The following is an 18,598-nucleotide window of genomic DNA, read 5'->3' on the forward strand; positions in this document are numbered from 1 at the left end:
GCATTAGGTGTGATTTGTTCGAGCCTATCGTTAGCATTCGTCGAGGGGCCGAAACCTTCTTATCAATATCAACCAGTATCTCCACCCACCCCCGCATTCTCTTCCTTCCTTTCATACTCTTGTGCTCCCGCATGTCTCGCCCCAAGCAGAGAGAGATTGCCTGCGCTCGTTGTTTTCGCTTGAAGCGAAAATGCGACCATGCGAAGCCTACCTGCGGTGAATGTCGCCGGAAAGGCGCCGAGTGTCTGCCGGCCAGGTCGCGCAGGACCGGAGATAGCGTGACCGTTCCGTTCGCCTACCTGAAAGAATTGGAGAGAAGAGTCGCCGAGCTGGAAGACTCCCCTCGTTCCGTTCATGGGGAGATGTGCGATGCAGGAGTCCAGACGGACTTGATCCTGGAGGAAATCATGGATGCGCCTTCAAAGCCACTTCGGATGCCTTTGAATTCCATGAAAGACAAGTCGAGTTGGATGGAATTACCAGAAGACAACGCCCTTGTATTATTTTCGGAAGTACAACCCATCCGTATATCTCGATCACCCTCTCGAACTTCATTTACAAACTTATTTTTTCCATGCAACGAAAACCTCGACTTTCTACGATTCGATGACGGACCGGTTTACCCGCTTATAAGCGACGACTCCCTATGGCTCACCGAACTTTACACCAATATCTACTTCTTAATATCCCACCGCGAGTGGCCCTTCCTGAACGAGTCCGCTTGTAGAACTTGGCACTGCGAGGAGACTTTCGACGGACAAGAATGGAAGTGTTTCTTCCTACAGATGGTCTACGCCATTGGCGCATCGTTATGCAATACCATGCACCGAGATCCTGCACACCTGAGACGATCGAAAGAATTATACGCCTCCGCTTTGACGTATTATCCACATGTGGTGGGGAACTCCTCGATGGTGCTGCAGGTCCAAGCATCGCTTCTTCTGATTGTCTATGCACTGCACTCACCTTCGTCGGAGGAGATTGCCACCGGTGTCTCTTCAATATTACCATTCTGTACAGCTACGATGACCGAGATCCGCAAACATGCGCGCGATCTTCGAGACGATGAATCTGCCGTTGCTGGGGAGTATTGGACAGAGAACATGTTCATTACGTGTTATATGTTGAATGAGGTTATTGCTTCTGGTTGGGATCGGCCGATGTCTGCTGCGTATCGTGCCGTGGATGACGATGTCGGTGACCCTTCACCTTATCTTTTTCTCAAATGACTAACATGCTCGCAGCTGTGTATCCTGGGAGATACTATCCAGCCTCCCGTCAACACGAATCCCGCCCTGGGCCATCTCTTCCGACTACGAAAGATTCAATCAAACATCAGAAGATCACTCGAGCGATCTCGTTGGCAGTTCTCTGAAGAGAAGGATGATTTCAACTCCTCGTTAAAGTCGGCACTGAATATTTGGAGACAAGACATTCCGCGATACGGAACTGCTAATGTCTCGTGTGGCTACTTCCATCCAAATTGGATGACGAAGCTGTACGACTACAGTATTTTGATTTTGATGGAGGAGAAACGCAACTTCCTGGACCACGAAGGGATCGAGGATATTTTCTCTGCCGTCGCCGAGGTCTGTATGAAGTACCGGAATTTCCAGGAGGAAGGACATGTGCTGTGTTTTACCTGGTCTGCAGTGAGTATTCATTCCTTACTACGTGAGTTCAGAGCTGACCAGGTAGCTTGTGTTTCAATTCCGGGCTGGTATCATGCTTCTATACCTTATCTGGGCGACAGTGTCCACGAATAATCCAGCTTTCCAGCAACGACACCAAGCACATGAATACGCAGAAGCAATCGGAGCTTGCACAAAGAACTTGGCTTGCTTCGCAGACCGGTGGGATGATGCCGTGCCGTATTATAAACTGTTCCAGTTTTTGCACCAGAAGGCAATGTGGGATGCCGATACGTCGGCACTGGAGAGTCTCCCGTCACTGGAGGAGGCCGAGTGTTATCTGGAGCAACTCAAGAAGAAGTACCTACACCGAGCTATACTGGGGATGATAGAGGATATGATGTATGGTGGTTGTATGCGATATGAGGCAGACCTGGACACGTTTGTGACGGGCATGTAAATGATCTTATAAAAATCGCAAAGACCTTCATTGACTCGAGTTCGGAAGCGTGTACCTCTTATTCTCTTACTCTCCTCGCTCACCCTTCAATATCCCACTTAAGCATTCACTTCGTCCATCTCCTCAATTTTACTAGCTCGCCCACTCTTCTTCTCCCATCAATGACCTCTTCATTCTCTCTCGCAGGTAACATGGCGTCTTGCGAGTCTGGGCCCCTTCCCACCTCGACCACGGCCAATCTAGCTTCAAGCACCGACTCCAGTAGCACCGGCTCTGCCGAGTCCCCGATTGAACGGACTCCCGAGGGCATAATCATGGTGGAACGGCCCTGCGACACAGACAATCTGGCCCACAACGCCCCGACCCGGCACTACTTCGAAATAACCCGCGAACTGAACACGATCAGTTTCTCCGACAAGGACCGCCAGCTCCTGAAAGCAATCGACCGACTTCAGGGCCTCCACTACGCACACCGCTCCTGCACCGTGGCCAAATGGCGCTTGGACGAGAAGGTCCGCTTGGATGTGATTTGGCTGATGTGCACTTTCGAAGATTACCTTCAATCCAAGGATTGGCCGGAGACCCCCAAGGGAGATGAGAGTAGGACGCTACTGGATATGTGCAAGTTCATCTTTTACAGTCCTTATGTTAAGCAGGATCTGGAGAAGATGGAGGAGGGACCTCAGAAGGATGTTTTGATGCGGCTTTATCACTGCATCTGCACTCGGTACACTACCTAGTGAGACAACGGCACTGGACTTTCAACGGAGTCGAAAGCTCCAGATACACCATCGACTTATGATACGCATCCCATTACTCATCTTTCAGCATCATACGTTACTTTCTCCTTGTTCCTTGTTCTGCTGTAACGGATGCCCTGCAGCTTTCTTGGACTTTTTGCTTCTTGCTGCTTTCTTCTACCTCCTCATCACCATGTATCAACAATGCTTTCCTGTGCTCGAAACCTTGAGTTCCTCGCAGCGCAACGTGATTCAATTGCAAACTAAAAGAATTTGCCATTGACTTCTTAATAAAGGAGATCTATTATCTCTCATAGCAAATTTACATTGGACCATAAGTCATTACACTCGACACAAGTTGATCTCACAGCATGATGAGCTTGCCAGCCGCAGAGCCCTCGTCCGTGTATGCCGTCACCACCACAATGGTTTGATTCAGCGCAGGACTAGCCCATTTCTCCCACTTCCCATCTCGATCAGACACCGGATACGAAGCCGTAGTGGACCACTTTCCGTTTTCTAGAGTAGTATCGCACGGTTGTCCATTGATATAGCACGAGACACTCCTAAGCCGAGCGCCCTCAGAAGCCCCCTCAACCTTAACAACCACTTCCGAGCCACGAACCTCCTTCACCTGGGTCTCTACCACGAGTTTGGGGGTGGACTGAATAGACGAAGCCTTCCCACTCGGAATAAAATCCGAATCAAGAGCCGGCACAAAAGGTGGTAGGACACGGCGCTTTGAGGCCATCTCATAAGCATATCCATACTTCAGAAGATTGTTATCCTCATACGCCTTCCCAGCGAAGGTAAGATTGACTGGCATCTTTGTATCCTCCATAACACCCATAGGAACCGAGATAGTCGGCACACCCAGATGGCGGATGGGCCGATTACCATTGGAGTATTTGACACCGTTACTCCAAGCAAAGAGAGACCCGTCTCGATCCGCATCTGCGTTCGCAGCACCCACGTCTGCATTAGATGGAAAGACGACGGCGTCCAGACCGAACTTGTCCATCCATTTCTCAAATGTTTCTTTTCGGGCATCTTCAAACGCCTGTATCGCCTGTTTCATGCCTGGGATTTCGAAGATAGAAGTTGGTTTGCTGTGAGGATACTGGACAATCTCACCCCATCGCGGCTTGTTCGCGGCCTCTGGTGTGCCGAGTAGCGAACCTGGTGCGAGTGGGAAAATTGTGTCGGGATCGACGAGCGTCAGAGAGTCGAGGCCTTTTTGACCGTTTGCGACTAGAAAATCATCCCATGCGTGGGAGACGACTTCGCACCGTTCTTTGCCGGCCCAGCCATCTGGGAGATTCGCGACAGTGACAAGTTGTCCTGAGGCGGCATTGGATTCGTAGTCTGTCACTAAGGGGAAGTCGGTTTCGATCACTTCAGCGCCGCATGCCTCTAGTGCTTGCCGAGCTTCCTGCCATAGTTTGATGATGGATGCTCGAGTTTGAACTTTGCTAATCGGCTGAATGGAGGAATCGTCGCCTCCAATGTACATCGAGGGAACACCAATGCGCTTCCCCTTTAGAGAGGACTTCTCCTGTAGTGTGGAAAAAGACTCTGGTCGGACATCGGCTACCGAAGGAATAGAAACGACATTTTGTTCGTTGTAGAAGTCCCCTGCGGGAGTTGGATCAGGGGCAGCCAATACATCGAGGACGTAAAAGAGATCAGCAACGGTCCTAGTATGAGGGACCAAGACATCACAAGTCGGATAGAGAGGAAAGACTCCGCGGAGCGGAAGGAGGCCCTTGGAGGGTGTGTATGCGACAATGGCATTATTCGAAGCCGGCGATCGACCAGACGAGACCGTCTCGGTACCAAGAGAAAAGGCACAGAAATTCGAACTCGTGGCAACGGCCGATCCATTAGATGACCCCGAGGCATACGCCGCCGCGAGATAATCGTCGTTATAAGGACTCTCCGCACGACCCCAGACGCCGCGCTGCATTCCGCCGTATGCCATAGCAGGCATGTTGGTCCGGCCCAGAAGAACGGCACCTGCATTCCGGAGCATCTGCACACATGCAGCATCTTCGTTTGCGACAAGTTTCTCAAATGCAGGGGAGCCGTTGGCGACTGTCATTCCCTTTACTTTGATATTGTCTTTGACCAGGTAGGGGATCCCCTCCAGTGGCCGTGGAGTGAGTCCCTTTGATCGCCGTGCATCAGATGCAGCAGCTTCATCGAAGACAGATTGGTTGAGGATTGGGATCGCGCTCAATTTCAGTCCGTTGGCGTCGTAGACGCTGATGCGTCGTAGGTATCGCGATACCAAGCCCACGCTTGTGAGTCTTCCGGATGAGAGTGCATCCTGAAGATCTGTGATGCTCGCATCGAGCAAATTGAATTCTGGTTGAGGCATTATTCTTGATGCTTGCTCGAACCAGGCGCCTTGTCTTTATTTCAACTCTCGCAACTAGGCGGACCAGAGTCCGAGCAGATTCCGAGGATATCTTGTCCAAAAAGGCAACTCGACGAGATCCAAGGTACCGTAGTGCGGAGGTGGCGGACAGTTGTCCGCTGAATCCCCACAATCGTCAGCGGATGTCGTATCAATAGACCCCAGATTCTATGACTGCGCGGGGATAACAATTTGAAGAGATAATGCGTTATCTGCTCGGCAGTGAAGGTATAAGTGAGGGGTCCGCATGAAAATGAAGGAATCCAAGTTTGAAACCATTCATTCTCTAACAAATTTACTATAGAGTCAAGGAGGCAAAAGTGGACCAGCCTAGGGCGGAGAAGGATGTTCCAGTCGGCGAGGTTTGCGACATCGGAGCCGATTTTTATGTGGATGCCAGGCAGTTATCCACAGAGAGTTATCGAAAAAAGATGCCATGGGCGAATGCACGCCGGAATGCTGCTGTGAATGAGTCTACTAATCTGTCGGGGGGTGTTATACCGCAGGCTATAGTGGATCGGTTCAATAATTTGACTGATATGGAGTCCAAGTACATCCGATATGTATTTTTAGCTAGGTTACTCAAGTTCGCATGACGAAATTACACAATTGAGTTCCTATCTAATAGTATGACCCTCATGGGCAATACGCCAACCTGTTGAACAACAAACCCGTAATTCGACTCTCAATCATTTCTATCCACACGAAGCCCATAAACCGCACTCAAATGCAGGTTCAAACTTTCGCAATCAACCGATCAAACATTTGACCAATGCTCTTAGCACTCTTCTTGGGGATTCTCTTCTGGTCGTGCTCATAGTCAACATAAGTCACTCCAAAGCGAGTCTCATAGCCTTCAGCCCACTCAAAGTTACTAAACGTATCAAAGTCAGTATAACACTCGCAGAATGGAAGCAAGAGGGCGAATAGTACTCCATAAGGCTCCAAGCCATGTAAGCCCTCACATCAACACCATCCAGGGTATAAGCATCAGCCATAGCGCCGATATAGTCCCGGAAATATTGAACCCGGAATTCATCTTCGAGCAACTGTTCCAGCGGCAAATCATTCTCACCCAACACACTCGTCCCATTTTCCGTCACATAGATCTTCGGATACCCATATCGCTCACTGAGCCATTTAAGCAACTTGCGGAACCCCAGCGGGCACGGCCGCAACCAGGGAGACTGCGTGATGGGTCCGATACTGTTACCATGTTTGTCTTCCAGCAGCAGTTCCAGATTCCCGGCGACATCGTCCAGTTCGGGCTCGCCAGTCTTGGCGCGGATGTAGTTCGCGCAGTAGTGGTTCATTCCGTAGAAGTCGTTGCTGCCGTGGACTAGAGCGATGTCCTCTGTCGACCACGTTGGTAGTCTGTCGCCCAGCTGTTTGATCATGCTGGCGGGGTATTTGCCGTGGTAGATTGGATCGGCGAACCATGAGATGGCGAATTCGATCTTGCGGTCACAGGCTTCAATGTCAGCGGGGTTTTCGGCGTCCCAGGGTTCGGCCCAGTCGCCTGTATTATTGTCAGGATCAATTGTCATTATTGAAACCGGGCGACATACCGTTCAGCGTAATGCCAATCTCACCACCGTCTTGAAGCTTGAACTCTTCCCGGTAGATCTTGACCGCGGCGCCATGTGCCACGAGGATACTGTGTCCCACGATCCAAGGCTCGGTCGAACTGTCTCCGACAGGACTCTTGGCACGGTCACTTGTACGACCTGGAGCAAAGCTTCCGTTATTAAACCCAAAAACACTGCTGCACCAGGGTTCATTGAAGGTAACCCAGTGTTTGACCTTGGAGCCGAAAGCCCGGAAGACCAGTCGAGCATAATGGGCAAAATCCGCAACAAACTCTTGTTTGTTGAGAAGCCCTCCGTAGCGCCTCTGCAATTCTTCGGGTAGATCCCAATGGAAAAGAGTCACCATAGGCGTGATTCCCGCGGCTAGCAGGTCATCCACGAATTTGAGATAGAACTGTAAGCCTTTCTCATTGACCGGGTCATTGCGACCACCGAGAGGAATAATGCGAGACCTGTCAAGGCTGTTAGAGACACCTCGAAACCGTGAGCGGGGATACAAACCAAGACAGCGAAAATCGATACGCCTGAGCACCGCATTGTTTTAGCAAGGCAATATCCTCATGAGTCCGATGATACGAATCGCAAGCTATCTCGCCCGACCCGCCACCAGCAATCTTGCCAGGAATTTTGCAGAAAGCATCCCAGATAGACGGACCTCGACCATCCTCATTCACGGCACCCTCGATCTGGTAAGCAGCCGTCGCGAAGCCCCAGAGGAAATCGGGGGGAAGGGTAGACTGTTCAACGGATCCCATGGTGAAGTTGACGTATTCTACCCAGAACAAATTGATCCATGGCAAGAGCAGCTCCCCCGGGTACGTTATAAATGATAGTGTGAAACGGAGAAGGCGAGACCGAATCGAGCTTCCGTTTCGTGGCAGGAGGCATCTCCGCGATCCGGAGCAAGTTCCGCTCCCAGAGCGTCGGCAGGTGGAGCCGCAGCATCGGACAGATTGTTTCTTGTTTCGGCGGATGCGCGGCCCGTTCGCCGTACAGACACGTTTACGTTAGTCTAGAATATGCATGGATCAAAGTACGTTTCATTCAAAAGGTCGAAGGATGTACAGCTCCTCGCCAGGGTACCCCTACTCCTTTGAAAGATGCATAGATTTCAAAAACAAAAATGATGCAAAGCTCAAAATACGTGGTTTGCCTCCCTGCCCAAGTCCCCTAAACTCCCGAAGACAATGCGTGTCGGATTCGTCATGAAAGTTCCATTCCTTCGTCATCTCCATCAAGCTCAGACATGTCGTCTGTAGAACCCAGTCGAAGCTGAGACCCCTTTGGCTCCGTCACCGATGCGCCGTCGAAGGCACCCACCATTTCTAGTTCCGGCCCGGCGATAATACGACCTTCTGTATCCACCACCTCGCATAGTTCTATCAAGCTCTGATGGCTGAGAGACTTGAAGCCGTCGGTCCGCACCACGCGACCCCAATGTGTCAGACAGAACTGTGCGGCTCGGCGCATCAGCCAGTGTTCGTTGGTCCTCCCGGCGCGCTCCCAGACGATGGCTGCGTTGTCCACATCGAGCTCACGGCTCAGGCGATTCACGCACAGCAGGCGCAGCTTCGGCATATCGTATAGATTTGCCATGACCAGCATCCCCGCCACGTCCACCACGTCCGAGCAGTACTCGGGGTGACCAGCAATGCTATCCGTGTAGAGGTAGTACAAAAACGCACGCACGACCGAATACGGTTCGGGGATATGCATGCGCTTCGTATGGTATTCTGCCATCTGTGCGGAGTATAGACGCTTGAAATGCGGCCACCGAAGCTGCAGGATGATCTTATGAACATGGATGGGAACTGAGGTGGATGGATTGGGCTCCACAAAGGTGGGTCTGGAATCGAACGGGAATGCATGTGGTGTTTCTTCTCGGTCTTCCGAGCCCGTAAAGTCGTGGTCGTCACGGATGGCGGTGATGATAAAATCAGCACCACTGCCAGATTCGGGGGTCTGGTCAAAGGCGGAGGCGAGATCAGACCCCAGGGAAGAGACTTGAGGTCCAGATGGGTCACCTCCCCAGGAAGAATCAGGCTCGGGGGCTTCGGTGGATAGCTCGTTGCCAAGCAACCCGTATTTCTCCAGGTCGATTGATAGGATTTCACTCATGTGATTCTCATCACTTGCCCCGGGCGCATTTGCCATGTCGAGGCTACAGCCCAGTAGCCACGCTTTTGTCCCCGTATCGTTGACGGTGCAGTAATGCCATCTATACCCCGGCCGGAAGAGCTCTTGTCCATCGGCCAGTCGCTGCCAGCGTAGCGAGTTCAGTTCGAGAGCGGAAAGGTTGCAGTCATGCGACCGCACAGTCTCCGACGGTGTGATCAAATCGAGCAATACCCCCGATGCAAAGGACTGGAAATGGGTACCGGAGAATAGTGCAGGGACATGTGGGCCAGAGTGGAATTGATGGCACGAGATTGCACCCGGGGCAAGCGGTTTCCGACGGTTCAGATTGCGAACCTGTACACTGGCGGAGTTGGCAGCATAGATTCCGGAACGAGGAGACATTTGCTGGGATGATACACTAGAGATAGAGTCTGGGTAATGAGCCACTGGCAGTGGTATGTCCGGGGAGTCCACGGTACCTTGGGAGGATGTGATTCCAGCGAGGGAGGGGGATCCTTTGAGATCGAGCCACCAGATGTCGGTCGTGCGTTCCATGTTGGGTCCTAATCCACCAAAGATCCATAAACGATTCCCCCATACCCATGCGGTGTGGTCAAATCGAGAGGTGAAACTCCAGGTTCGCGACCAGGTCCAGGTCTGTAGATCCAGATATGTCAGGTCGTCCAGGATGAAATTGTTCTCCCCAGTCACACCACCGACGATGAATAGCTTGTCATCGTGAATCACGGCGGCATGCCTTGCCCGTCCACGGGGTATTGTGCCCCGGATGTCGGGCAAGGTCCAGGTGAATGTTTGGAGGTCAAGGATGACAACGTCCGATAGGTATTCGCGGTGCTCGTTCTCGCCGCCGAAGACGATCAGTTTGTCGCCTTGGTAAAGAGTCGCAGTGTGTCCTGGATTAAAAATTCAAAGTTCAGACGGTTGTCACCATATAAAGGCTGTGGGAGGTAATTTACCCATGCGAACCCCCGGTATGTCACCATAGTTATCAACTAGATCCCATCTCAGTGTATTCAAGTCTAAGCGGAGCACGTGGTTGTAGACTGCGGGTATTTTTGTGTTAGCGCCACTTGAGAAGAATGAGGGGACAGTGAAGGCAGATCGGAGAAGCCGAACCTTCATCGGTATATTGATCAAAGCCTCCGAAGGCATAGATTCGGTCATTGCTACAGTACGTCACCGAGGCGTTCACAAGACATGCGGGGACATGGCCCAGGGCCTTCTTGACGCTAGGCCGGTAGTCCGCACTGGCCTGGCGACCACCAGCGGGACTAGCAGGCATCAAATATGCGTCCTGCTGCATCTGAAGCGCAGACGAGCAAAGGCTCCCAGAGGTCGTCGGATTGAAAAGCCCTCGAAGATCAGGCCCAGATGACAAGAAGTCGAGCGAGTGGGTCCTGGTGGGACTGTGATTGATGGGGGGAAAGGTGTGCCCTGCCCGGCCATCGGGCGACTATGTGAATATGTACTGGTGCACACAAAGAACGGTGATGAGAGTTTATAACGTACTCATCGTGAGTCCGTTCACATTGAATACGAATGTCCGTTTTTCACCCCACCAGAATTCGTAAAGCCTGAGGCAGAAGAACTCCGAAAATGGAAGGCGTCGGCAAGTCATGTGAATTACCCACTATACCACATCGGGACTAGTGCACCCGTACCTGAGGTAACCGTTGCCCCGGCGAGAAGCTTCATACTTGCACTACTTCCATTATTTATTCTTGGTCTCTGCTCTCTGCTCTACTCCCTTTCCCTCTTCATCCATCTCATACTCCGCCTGCATAATATCCTGCATACAATTCTGAATTTCTATTCTGTATTGTATTTACTCGGTGGCTGGCTCCATCGTCTACTGTTTACTTCTCACTGAGCAGCAATGGCTACCGCTACAGTGACTACTCCTAAGAAGAGCCACCATGGGCTCTTTTCCTCCAAGACAGCTGGAGGTCGCATGCCTTTGACCCCTTCTCCTCGGGGAAAGTCTGGTGCTGCAACTCCCCAAGCTTTGAATGACTCTCCCTTCACTCCTCCTCACCCAGCTGAGGCGGGCCGCAGCCAATCCAAGGCAGTCTATGGTGGCAACCTTTCTTCACACTTCGCCAAATCGAGCACCGCCAAGTCGAGCGCAAAGGCACCATCCGCTCCCAAGTCGTCATCTCGCTCTTATCGCGATTCCCCCAAATCCAATATTGCTCGCACTCGCCGGTCGCCGAAGCACCTCGAATTGGGCGTCTCCGACTGGTCGTTGACCGGTACTGGCCCTGAGGGCGCTCAGTCTCCCGCCAAGTCGCGCACTCGCCGAGATGTCCCTAGTCGTTCCCGCCCCGGGAAGACCACTATGCGCATTCAACACAACGCAGGGGACCGTTTCATTCCCAACCGCTCTGCAAGCGAGGGTATTGTCACAACGGGGGCTGCGAAGCCTGAGGAGCAACGTCCGAAGACTGGCGGCAGTGAGGGGTCGGGATCAAGTGTCCTGGCTTCAGCTGCCAGTGCTTTTGACATCAACGGCCGTGGGTCCGAGGAGGATCTTACTGCTGCTCTGGAGAACCTCGGTTTAGAAGACGATGAAACTTCGAAGTACTCTCGACCTGCACCCGATGCCGTTGCCTACGAGTCATCGCTGGCCAATGCCTGTGGGGTCAACTTGAACACTCGTATCTTGGCGTTCAAGCCTCCGCCGCCGGAGTCCTCGAAGCCTATTGATCTTCGCGCTCAATATAACCGTCCTCTTCGCCCTGCCAAGTCTACAAATGCTCAGTTCCGTCGCCGTGTCCAGACAGCCCCCGAGCGGGTATTGGATGCTCCAGGTCTTTTGGATGACTACTATCTTAACTTGCTGGACTGGAGCTCTGGGAACCAGGTCGCCATCGGTCTCGAGCGCAATGTCTACGTCTGGTCTGCCGAGTCTGGCTCCGTCAACTGCCTCCTGGAGACTTCCCCCGACACATACATCAGCAGTGTTAAGTGGAGTGGAGACGGCGCCTATGTTGGTGTTGGCCTTGGAACTGGTGAGGTTCAGATCTGGGACGTCGAGGAGGGCTCCAAGCTCCGCAGCATGTACGGTCACGACTCCCGTGTGGGTGTGATGGGCTGGTCCAAGCACACTCTCTCGACTGGTGCCCGTAGCGGCCTGGTGTACAACCACGATGTCCGCATTGCTCAGCACAAGGTGGCCGAGCTTGTTTCCCACACCTCCGAAGTCTGCGGTCTTGAGTGGCGCTCTGATGGCGCTCAGCTCGCTACCGGTGGCAACGACAACCTGGTCAATATCTGGGACGCTCGTTCTCTCAGCGCTCCCAAGTTCACCAAAACCAACCATCGTGCTGCCGTGAAGGCTCTCAGCTGGTGCCCCTGGCAATTGAATCTCCTCGCCACTGGCGGTGGTTCCTACGACCGTCACATCCACTTCTGGAACACTACCACCGGTGCCCGAACCAACAGCATCGATACTGGCTCTCAGGTGACCAGCCTCCGGTGGAGCAACCACTACCGCGAGATCGTCAGCTCCAGCGGCTTCCCCGACAACTCGCTCAGTATCTGGAGCTACCCGACTCTGGTTCGCAACGTCGAGATCCCTGCCCACGAGACTCGTGTCCTGCACAGCAGCCTTAGTCCCGATGGCCAGATGCTGGCCACCGCCGCTGCCGACGAGAGTTTGAAGTTCTGGAAGGTCTTTGAACGCAAGGCCGGCAGCAGTGCCTCTGCTTCCCGTGAGGGTGGTGTTGGCAGCAAAGCTCAGCTGACCAAGTCGATGACCATCCGCTAAATGGCTTTCTTTGTCTAATTTCTTGTTCTATACCCGGTTTCATGGTGTCATCTTGCGAGCATTGATGGGCTGGGGGCATACGTTCATGTTTGGCGTAATGGGTTTATACTCGGACTAATTGGTGTTTCTTGGTTCATATGTTTTTTCCCGTCTGTTGGAGTTGTACAAAATGCCAGTCTTTCTATCTTCCAAAAGTCTTGCTTCTTAGAACTTTCTAACTATCTTGAGCTATGAGGGGCCCCTTCCAACTGGCGAAATATTTCTCGTCTCAAATATGAACAAGAAAAACGAAAAGGACATAGAGATCACCGAGGAAATGTCTCCTTGGTATGGCATGACAGGTCTGGAAAGCCCAAGGATTCCATCAATAAGGCGAAGCCGATACCGGGTCACTTCCAACGAGCAACGTGCCCTCACCGTGCCATGATCTACCACTCCATTCAGTAATCTGATCCATAAATTCAAAATAATTATGCTAGTTTTCATATTTTCGGCATTGCCAAAGATCCCGTGGAGACAAGGGACCCGGGGTCGAGACCGACGGTAGGCACGTGACCCTGACCTCACCTGGAGGCATTTCCACCGCGGAAGATCGACTTTCACCTCCCCAACTCCATCGGCAGATCCCCCCATCCCACCTCAACCCTCGATTTTTAATTTGTCACTTCTTCCTCAGGTGTTTACTTGTGTATTCCCTTGACTGGACTGCAATAGACTGGCAATCAGTTTGAAAGCGACCCAAATCCCCCAGTGTCATCCACCCGCGTTCCTACGGCCTCACCCGTTGCGACGGAAGGCCATATAACCCGGTCGAGCGTTTTTGACTTCCAGTGACCCTAGAAAACGGTCACCCTTTCGGTCCACACCATCTCCTCCCATCGCCTGCCCCTGAATACCCCGGCCCGCAACCATGTCCAACCAACAAGTGGTAAGTGCGGTCTCGCGACAACCTACCCTACATGGCCTGAACCACAATATCATTTACCCTCGCTCCCGTGGATCCAGACAACTGTCTCTTGTCAATATATGATGTCGATGAAGTGATCATGGCTGACATCTGTTATCTAGGGCGCCGTGTTCGAGAAGGTCATCCAGGAAGTCTGCGACGCCTCCGTGGTCGATTTCGAAGAAAGCGGTGTCGATCAAAAGACGCTCAATGACCTGAAAGACGTGAGTTTTTATACCCTTGAGACTTATGTGTATTTGGACGGCATATGGCGTGGTGTTTCTCAGGGTCAGCCAAAAGCGGGGGGAACCCGAGGTGCTGCGGGAGGCGGTGCTTATGGGGGAACACCGGCTTTTGAGGCTCCCTTTATATGCGGCCGCCGCTACCCGCTTAGGCTTAGGCCGCCAAGCCATCAATGTCTACCTCATGTCACTCTATAATACCCCATACTAACACCATATATAGACATGGCAGGCAAAGCTTTCATCCGTCAACGTTGCCTCCTTCCCCTGGGATCCTACCCCTCAGCCTACTCCTCAAGCCCCCGTCCTCCCTCAAGCTACTGTGCCCTCCAACGCTCCTAGGCAACCTCAACAACATGTCCCCCAACATGTCCCTGTCTCTATTCCACAAACCATGCGTCAGAATGTGCCCGCCCCCGTACAGGCGATGGGTGCTCCTCGGATCAAGACCGAGCCTGGGTCAAATGTTCCGATGGGCATGCCCCCCATGCACCAGCTACCTCACCAGATGCCTGGACAGGCGCCTAATTCTCAGTCAGCTCGTGACCGCGCTGCAAACCACCTTCAATCTAAATTCGGCGCCGCGGCTTTCTCACTCCGTGAGTCAGCTTCAGGCTCATCCTCAAGGCCAGCAGTCATATCCTCAGATGCATGCAAATGGGCAGATGCCCCAAATCAAACAAGAGCCCGGTTATCCCTCTATGGGACATGGCCAAACTGACGGCGCTGGCGATGCACTGGCCGACTGGAAGGCTGAGGTCGCTCGTCGTAGAGAGGCGGCTCAAAATGGCCGAGGTGACCACTTGCTTCGTGAGCATCTCAACCAGCAGATGCTTGACATGGAAGGCGGCGGTCTTCTCCGTCCCATGAGTGAGCACTCAAAATCGACTGCAGCCTCGCGGCATGCGGTCGCATGTCTCAAAGAAGCAACCGCCTTTGACTCGTCCTCGTCTGCGCCGAGAGTACCTGGCCAATACGATGGTGCCGATGACGACACCAAGGAGGAGGAAGACGAAGATGCCATCAACTCGGATCTTGATGATCCCGATGACCTCATTGCTGATGATCACGATGCCGATGAATCAGAAGGTCAGGTCATGCTGTGCACCTATGACAAGGTCCAGCGTGTCAAGAACAAGTGGAAGTGCACCTTGAAGGACGGCATTCTGACCACTGGTGGCAGAGAGTAAGTTCTATGTCCATGAGAATTGGACCGAACATTTATTGACGACAATAGATACGTTTTCCACAAGGGCCAAGGCGAGTTCGAATGGTAATCACATTTCGCTCTCGCACCCTTATCTGGCAATTTTCATGAATCTTTGCGTTCGGTTTGTAATACCTTTTTCCTTGTTCGAGGTTCCTCTCCAGTTGTCTCACGACACCCATGAAAATCCGTCCTCTTATTTACGCTCCTGAAATGCTTCCCGCAAGCGAAATTTCATCTCACGATTCTCCCTCACTCACCCAGGCCCGAACACGACCAGTCGGGTTCAACTCCAGGTTCTGTTTTCCAATCCGAGCTTTAGCTCATAGCGCTTACCCCAGGATGGGCTCTTGATTTCTGGTTTATCCATGATGCCCTGTTTATGTACTAGAATGAATGGCAGTGTAGCTAGGCTCACCAAACACAAATTAAATATCTTTATTTACCACCTTACTTGCATTGTAGAGATGTTCTAGTTCAAGGAGCAGGGAGAGAGTCAAGTGGCATAATAAGCGATCAAATAATAATAGACAAAAGAAGCCAAAGTGTATAAAACCATTTCTACAAGATCCGACGCCGAAGGACCGCACTTTTGTAGTTTTCAGATCCACCTGTCTGATTCCAAAGGGCCACAGGGAAGAAAAGCGAACACCAACCCTCCCAATCCATATCGCATTCACGTGCGGTCAAGGCGGAACTCGCAGCAAATCATCTTCCAGGAAGAGACCGAAGCATAATTGGAACCACAGATAAAAAAGCCAAAGTAAAGCCAACCCGTGCAGAACGCAAGAGACGACATGCAAAAAAAAGACGAGATACCCACAAAATATAAACACATTCCCCTTTTCCCCTCGCCCGAATCCCAGCGTATTCAAGGAATAGAGGATAGGAGGGAATATAAAGATGTCTTCTAGAGACAGATCTTGCCGAATTCTTGATCGCTCAGCGAGGCTCTATTACCAGGGTGCCCGTAATCGGGCGGACTGGAAACGGCGAGAGATGTCGAGCAAAAAAGACGGGAAATGCCAGTGGAAAGCCGGAGCAGAAAAAGAACATCCCCCAAAAAGATAGCATCAAAAAACTCCAAGGTAAGCCGGACCAGTTTCATGACATCGTGTGCGGGAGCATAGGCCTCAAGGCTAAAATCGTTCGCATCAAATAGCTGGGTATTATTGTATGGACAAGCATTGTTCACAGAAGGCCTTCCTCGCCGATCCCGGGGAGTCCAGCTCCAGCAACGTTGATGTTCTGTCCCTGCATGACTCCTCCGCCGAGGTTCAGGTTGCGACCTGCGGCGATTTGGAAGTCGGGGTTGCAAGGTGGCGAGTGCGATTTATGGTATTTGAGCCCGTTGAGGTTCTTATAGCGTTTGCCGCATACTTCGCAGCGGTACGGCTTCTCCTTCTCCATGCCGAGAGTACCGGGATATGGCGTGGATGTTTCTGGGTTGACGATCGAAAAGGTGCCGTCAGCGTTGTCGTGAAGTTGTTGATTATTATGGCCATGCTATTAAGAAGAATCAGATGTTAGAGGTAGTACGAAGGGAGTAATGTGGGAAGGAAAGAAAACTCACAGCCTTATGGTATTTAAGCCCGTTTTGGTTCTTGTAGGCCTTCTCGCAGCCGATAACAGGGCACCGGAATGGCTTCGGTTCCTCGTTGGGGAGAATCGATGTGGTATCGGGTACCCCCGCGAGAAGCTGCTGTTCCCGGATCCGCCGAGCGATATCGCTATTCGGTCCGTACTGGGCTCCGCTAAGTTTAAAGTGGGCGTTGGGAGTGCCCATGCCTCCGTTGGGGCTGAACAATCGCTTGGCCGGTTCGTCGATGCAAAGATCAAGCATGTCGTTATTCCCGGTGTAGCGTCCATACTGGCCCTGATTCTGTCCCATGGCGTTATTCTGCATAGTAAGGTCACCGAATCCGCCTACCATGCTCTCATCAATCTCTGCTGGTGTGCCAGGTCCCGAGGAATCGGGCGTATTTCGAAATTGGGAGTTTTGAAGCGGGTTTGCCATTAAAGTCGGGGTATTGACGGAGGAAACGGTGGGGTTATTCTGCAGAGAGAGCGGACGAGCAGATCCGATGGGCGTGCCAGGTTGAGAAGGCGTGCTGAAGCCTTGATGGTTTGGAAGCATGCCCAGACTTAATTGCGGGCCTTGGTTGGAGCTGCCAAAGCCGCCCTGGCCACCTTCGCGTAACTGGGGAGAGAACAGCTGGGAGGTGGTGCCATCATCGTCTCCCATAGGCTCGTCCAACTCCATATCATCGATGGCGTCTAGATCAACGTGCGGGGATGCGGAGGGGGTCTGGCCCATCTTGCGCTGCAAGTCCAGGGTTCGATCGGGTTGCAAACCACGCCCTTGGTTGCCATGTTGCTGGCCCTGCTGCTGTGCGATCGCAGCGGCCGCCATGGCAGCTCGATTATCACCTTGGCTCGGGCGATGGCCCTGGTTGGGGGACTTGGTCGCATGGGCTTCTTCGTAGTGCTGTAAGAGGTCGTGGAGTGTCGGTAACGTCACACCGCAGCAGGAAAAGTCCCGCATGAAGTTGGCCTCCAGCTTCGGCAAATATGACGAGGAGTGGAAAGAAGGCGACTGGAAGGTAAAAGGCGACGTGCCAGTCATGATGATGCTGGGAAAATTTTCTGGGTTAGTCTTCGATGCGGTGCGACCAGGCCAGCACACAGGATTCCCCGGGGGCCTTCATGGGGGAGGAGGGGACTACTCACTCGTCGCGTATCCAGCTTCCGACCGAGATACCACCCCAGCTCATGCCGCCGACCAAGCTCCCGGCCAGCGATTCGCGGCGACCCTTGTCGCGTGCTGAGCCCGACATGGAGATGGGCTTCGTTCCATTCCCCCATTGTGCCGTGGCGGTGCCGATCGAGTCCTTTCGAGGCGGCGGTGGCTTGAACATGCCCAGGCCTCCACTTGCATGATGCGATATACTGCCCGTGCGCTCACCGGTGCCGGCTCTCTGCAGCGCGGATGTGAGATTCGACGCCTGCTGCCCCGGCGGTGAGACCGAGGTCTGTCGAGAGGAAATGTCAATAGGTGCGGCGCCCGTCATGGTGGCTAGGGTATTCGTGTAAGTCGATAGGGGTTTAGAAGGGAAGGTAAAAGAAACACCCCGGTCGAGGGAATCTTTTGGAAATCCTGGTTTCCCCGGTCTGCGCGAAGTGTACGCCTAACCCGAGGGGGTTGGGGGTTGGGGGTTGACGATGTATCGGGGAAGTCCCACGTTGAAGCGCGAACGTGGGATAAGCGAAGGAGATGAAGAGGATAGGAATGCGAACTGGGAGACTCGCTAGAGTGCCCCTCGATGGATGTGGACTTTTGGGTGGATGGCGGTTTTGACGGGCTCTTTGGAGTCCACCCTCGATGTCCCGCTCACTCTGGGGGCCCTGTGGACCTTTTGTTCGCCTTCAGTGGCGACCACGCACCCTTTTCTATGG

The 18,598-nt window shown here is 52.7% G+C and overlaps 8 protein-coding genes across 8 annotated transcripts; 4 read left to right on the forward strand and 4 right to left on the reverse strand.

Annotated features, from left to right (window-relative positions):
- Window positions 1–131: 131 nt before the first annotated feature.
- On the forward strand, window positions 132–2,091 carry N7498_005644 (uncharacterized protein; the record flags this gene model as incomplete). Its single annotated transcript, XM_058452706.1, has 3 exons — window positions 132–1,193; window positions 1,245–1,652; window positions 1,699–2,091. The coding sequence occupies 3 exons, from the start codon at window positions 132–134 to the stop codon at window positions 2,089–2,091; spliced, it is 1,863 nt and encodes a 620-aa protein (XP_058309244.1).
- Window positions 2,092–2,282: 191 nt separating this feature from the next.
- Window positions 2,283–2,831, forward strand: N7498_005645 (uncharacterized protein; the record flags this gene model as incomplete). Its single annotated transcript, XM_058452707.1, has 1 exon — window positions 2,283–2,831. One exon carries the CDS (start codon window positions 2,283–2,285, stop codon window positions 2,829–2,831), a length of 549 nt encoding a protein of 182 aa, XP_058309245.1.
- A 364-nt stretch (window positions 2,832–3,195) lies between these two features.
- On the reverse strand, window positions 3,196–5,211 carry N7498_005646 (Amidase; the record flags this gene model as incomplete). The annotated part of the gene is made up of 1 exon (XM_058452708.1): window positions 3,196–5,211. The coding sequence occupies one exon, from the start codon at window positions 5,209–5,211 to the stop codon at window positions 3,196–3,198; it is 2,016 nt and encodes a 671-aa protein (XP_058309246.1).
- A 774-nt stretch (window positions 5,212–5,985) lies between these two features.
- Window positions 5,986–7,594, reverse strand: N7498_005647 (uncharacterized protein; the record flags this gene model as incomplete). The annotated part of the gene is made up of 4 exons (XM_058452709.1): window positions 5,986–6,124; window positions 6,184–6,769; window positions 6,819–7,291; window positions 7,341–7,594. The coding sequence occupies 4 exons, from the start codon at window positions 7,592–7,594 to the stop codon at window positions 5,986–5,988; spliced, it is 1,452 nt and encodes a 483-aa protein (XP_058309247.1).
- A 448-nt stretch (window positions 7,595–8,042) lies between these two features.
- On the reverse strand, window positions 8,043–10,281 carry N7498_005648 (Kelch motif domain protein; the record flags this gene model as incomplete). Its single annotated transcript, XM_058452710.1, has 3 exons — window positions 8,043–9,871; window positions 9,935–10,021; window positions 10,095–10,281. 3 exons carry the CDS (start codon window positions 10,279–10,281, stop codon window positions 8,043–8,045), a joined length of 2,103 nt encoding a protein of 700 aa, XP_058309248.1.
- Window positions 10,282–10,854: 573 nt separating this feature from the next.
- On the forward strand, window positions 10,855–12,747 carry N7498_005649 (WD40 repeat domain-containing protein; the record flags this gene model as incomplete). Its single annotated transcript, XM_058452711.1, has 1 exon — window positions 10,855–12,747. The coding sequence occupies one exon, from the start codon at window positions 10,855–10,857 to the stop codon at window positions 12,745–12,747; it is 1,893 nt and encodes a 630-aa protein (XP_058309249.1).
- Window positions 12,748–13,606: 859 nt separating this feature from the next.
- On the forward strand, window positions 13,607–15,290 carry N7498_005650 (transcription initiation factor IIA large subunit). Its single transcript, XM_058452712.1, has 5 exons — window positions 13,607–13,675; window positions 13,816–14,121; window positions 14,159–14,534; window positions 14,563–15,121; window positions 15,173–15,290. Exons 1-5 carry the CDS (start codon window positions 13,658–13,660, stop codon window positions 15,210–15,212), a joined length of 1,299 nt encoding a protein of 432 aa, XP_058309250.1. The 5' UTR covers window positions 13,607–13,657; the 3' UTR covers window positions 15,213–15,290.
- Window positions 15,291–16,333: 1,043 nt separating this feature from the next.
- Window positions 16,334–18,213, reverse strand: N7498_005651 (zinc-coordinating transcription factor SFP1; the record flags this gene model as incomplete). Its single annotated transcript, XM_058452713.1, has 3 exons — window positions 16,334–16,648; window positions 16,716–17,775; window positions 17,873–18,213. 3 exons carry the CDS (start codon window positions 18,211–18,213, stop codon window positions 16,334–16,336), a joined length of 1,716 nt encoding a protein of 571 aa, XP_058309251.1.
- Between the last annotated feature and the right edge of the window lie 385 nt (window positions 18,214–18,598).

The sequence above is a fragment of the Penicillium cinerascens genome, assembly GCF_028974065.1.
Source record: "Penicillium cinerascens strain IBT 15544 chromosome Unknown contig_5_segment0_segment0, whole genome shotgun sequence".
Taxonomy (NCBI): domain Eukaryota; kingdom Fungi; phylum Ascomycota; class Eurotiomycetes; order Eurotiales; family Aspergillaceae; genus Penicillium; species Penicillium cinerascens.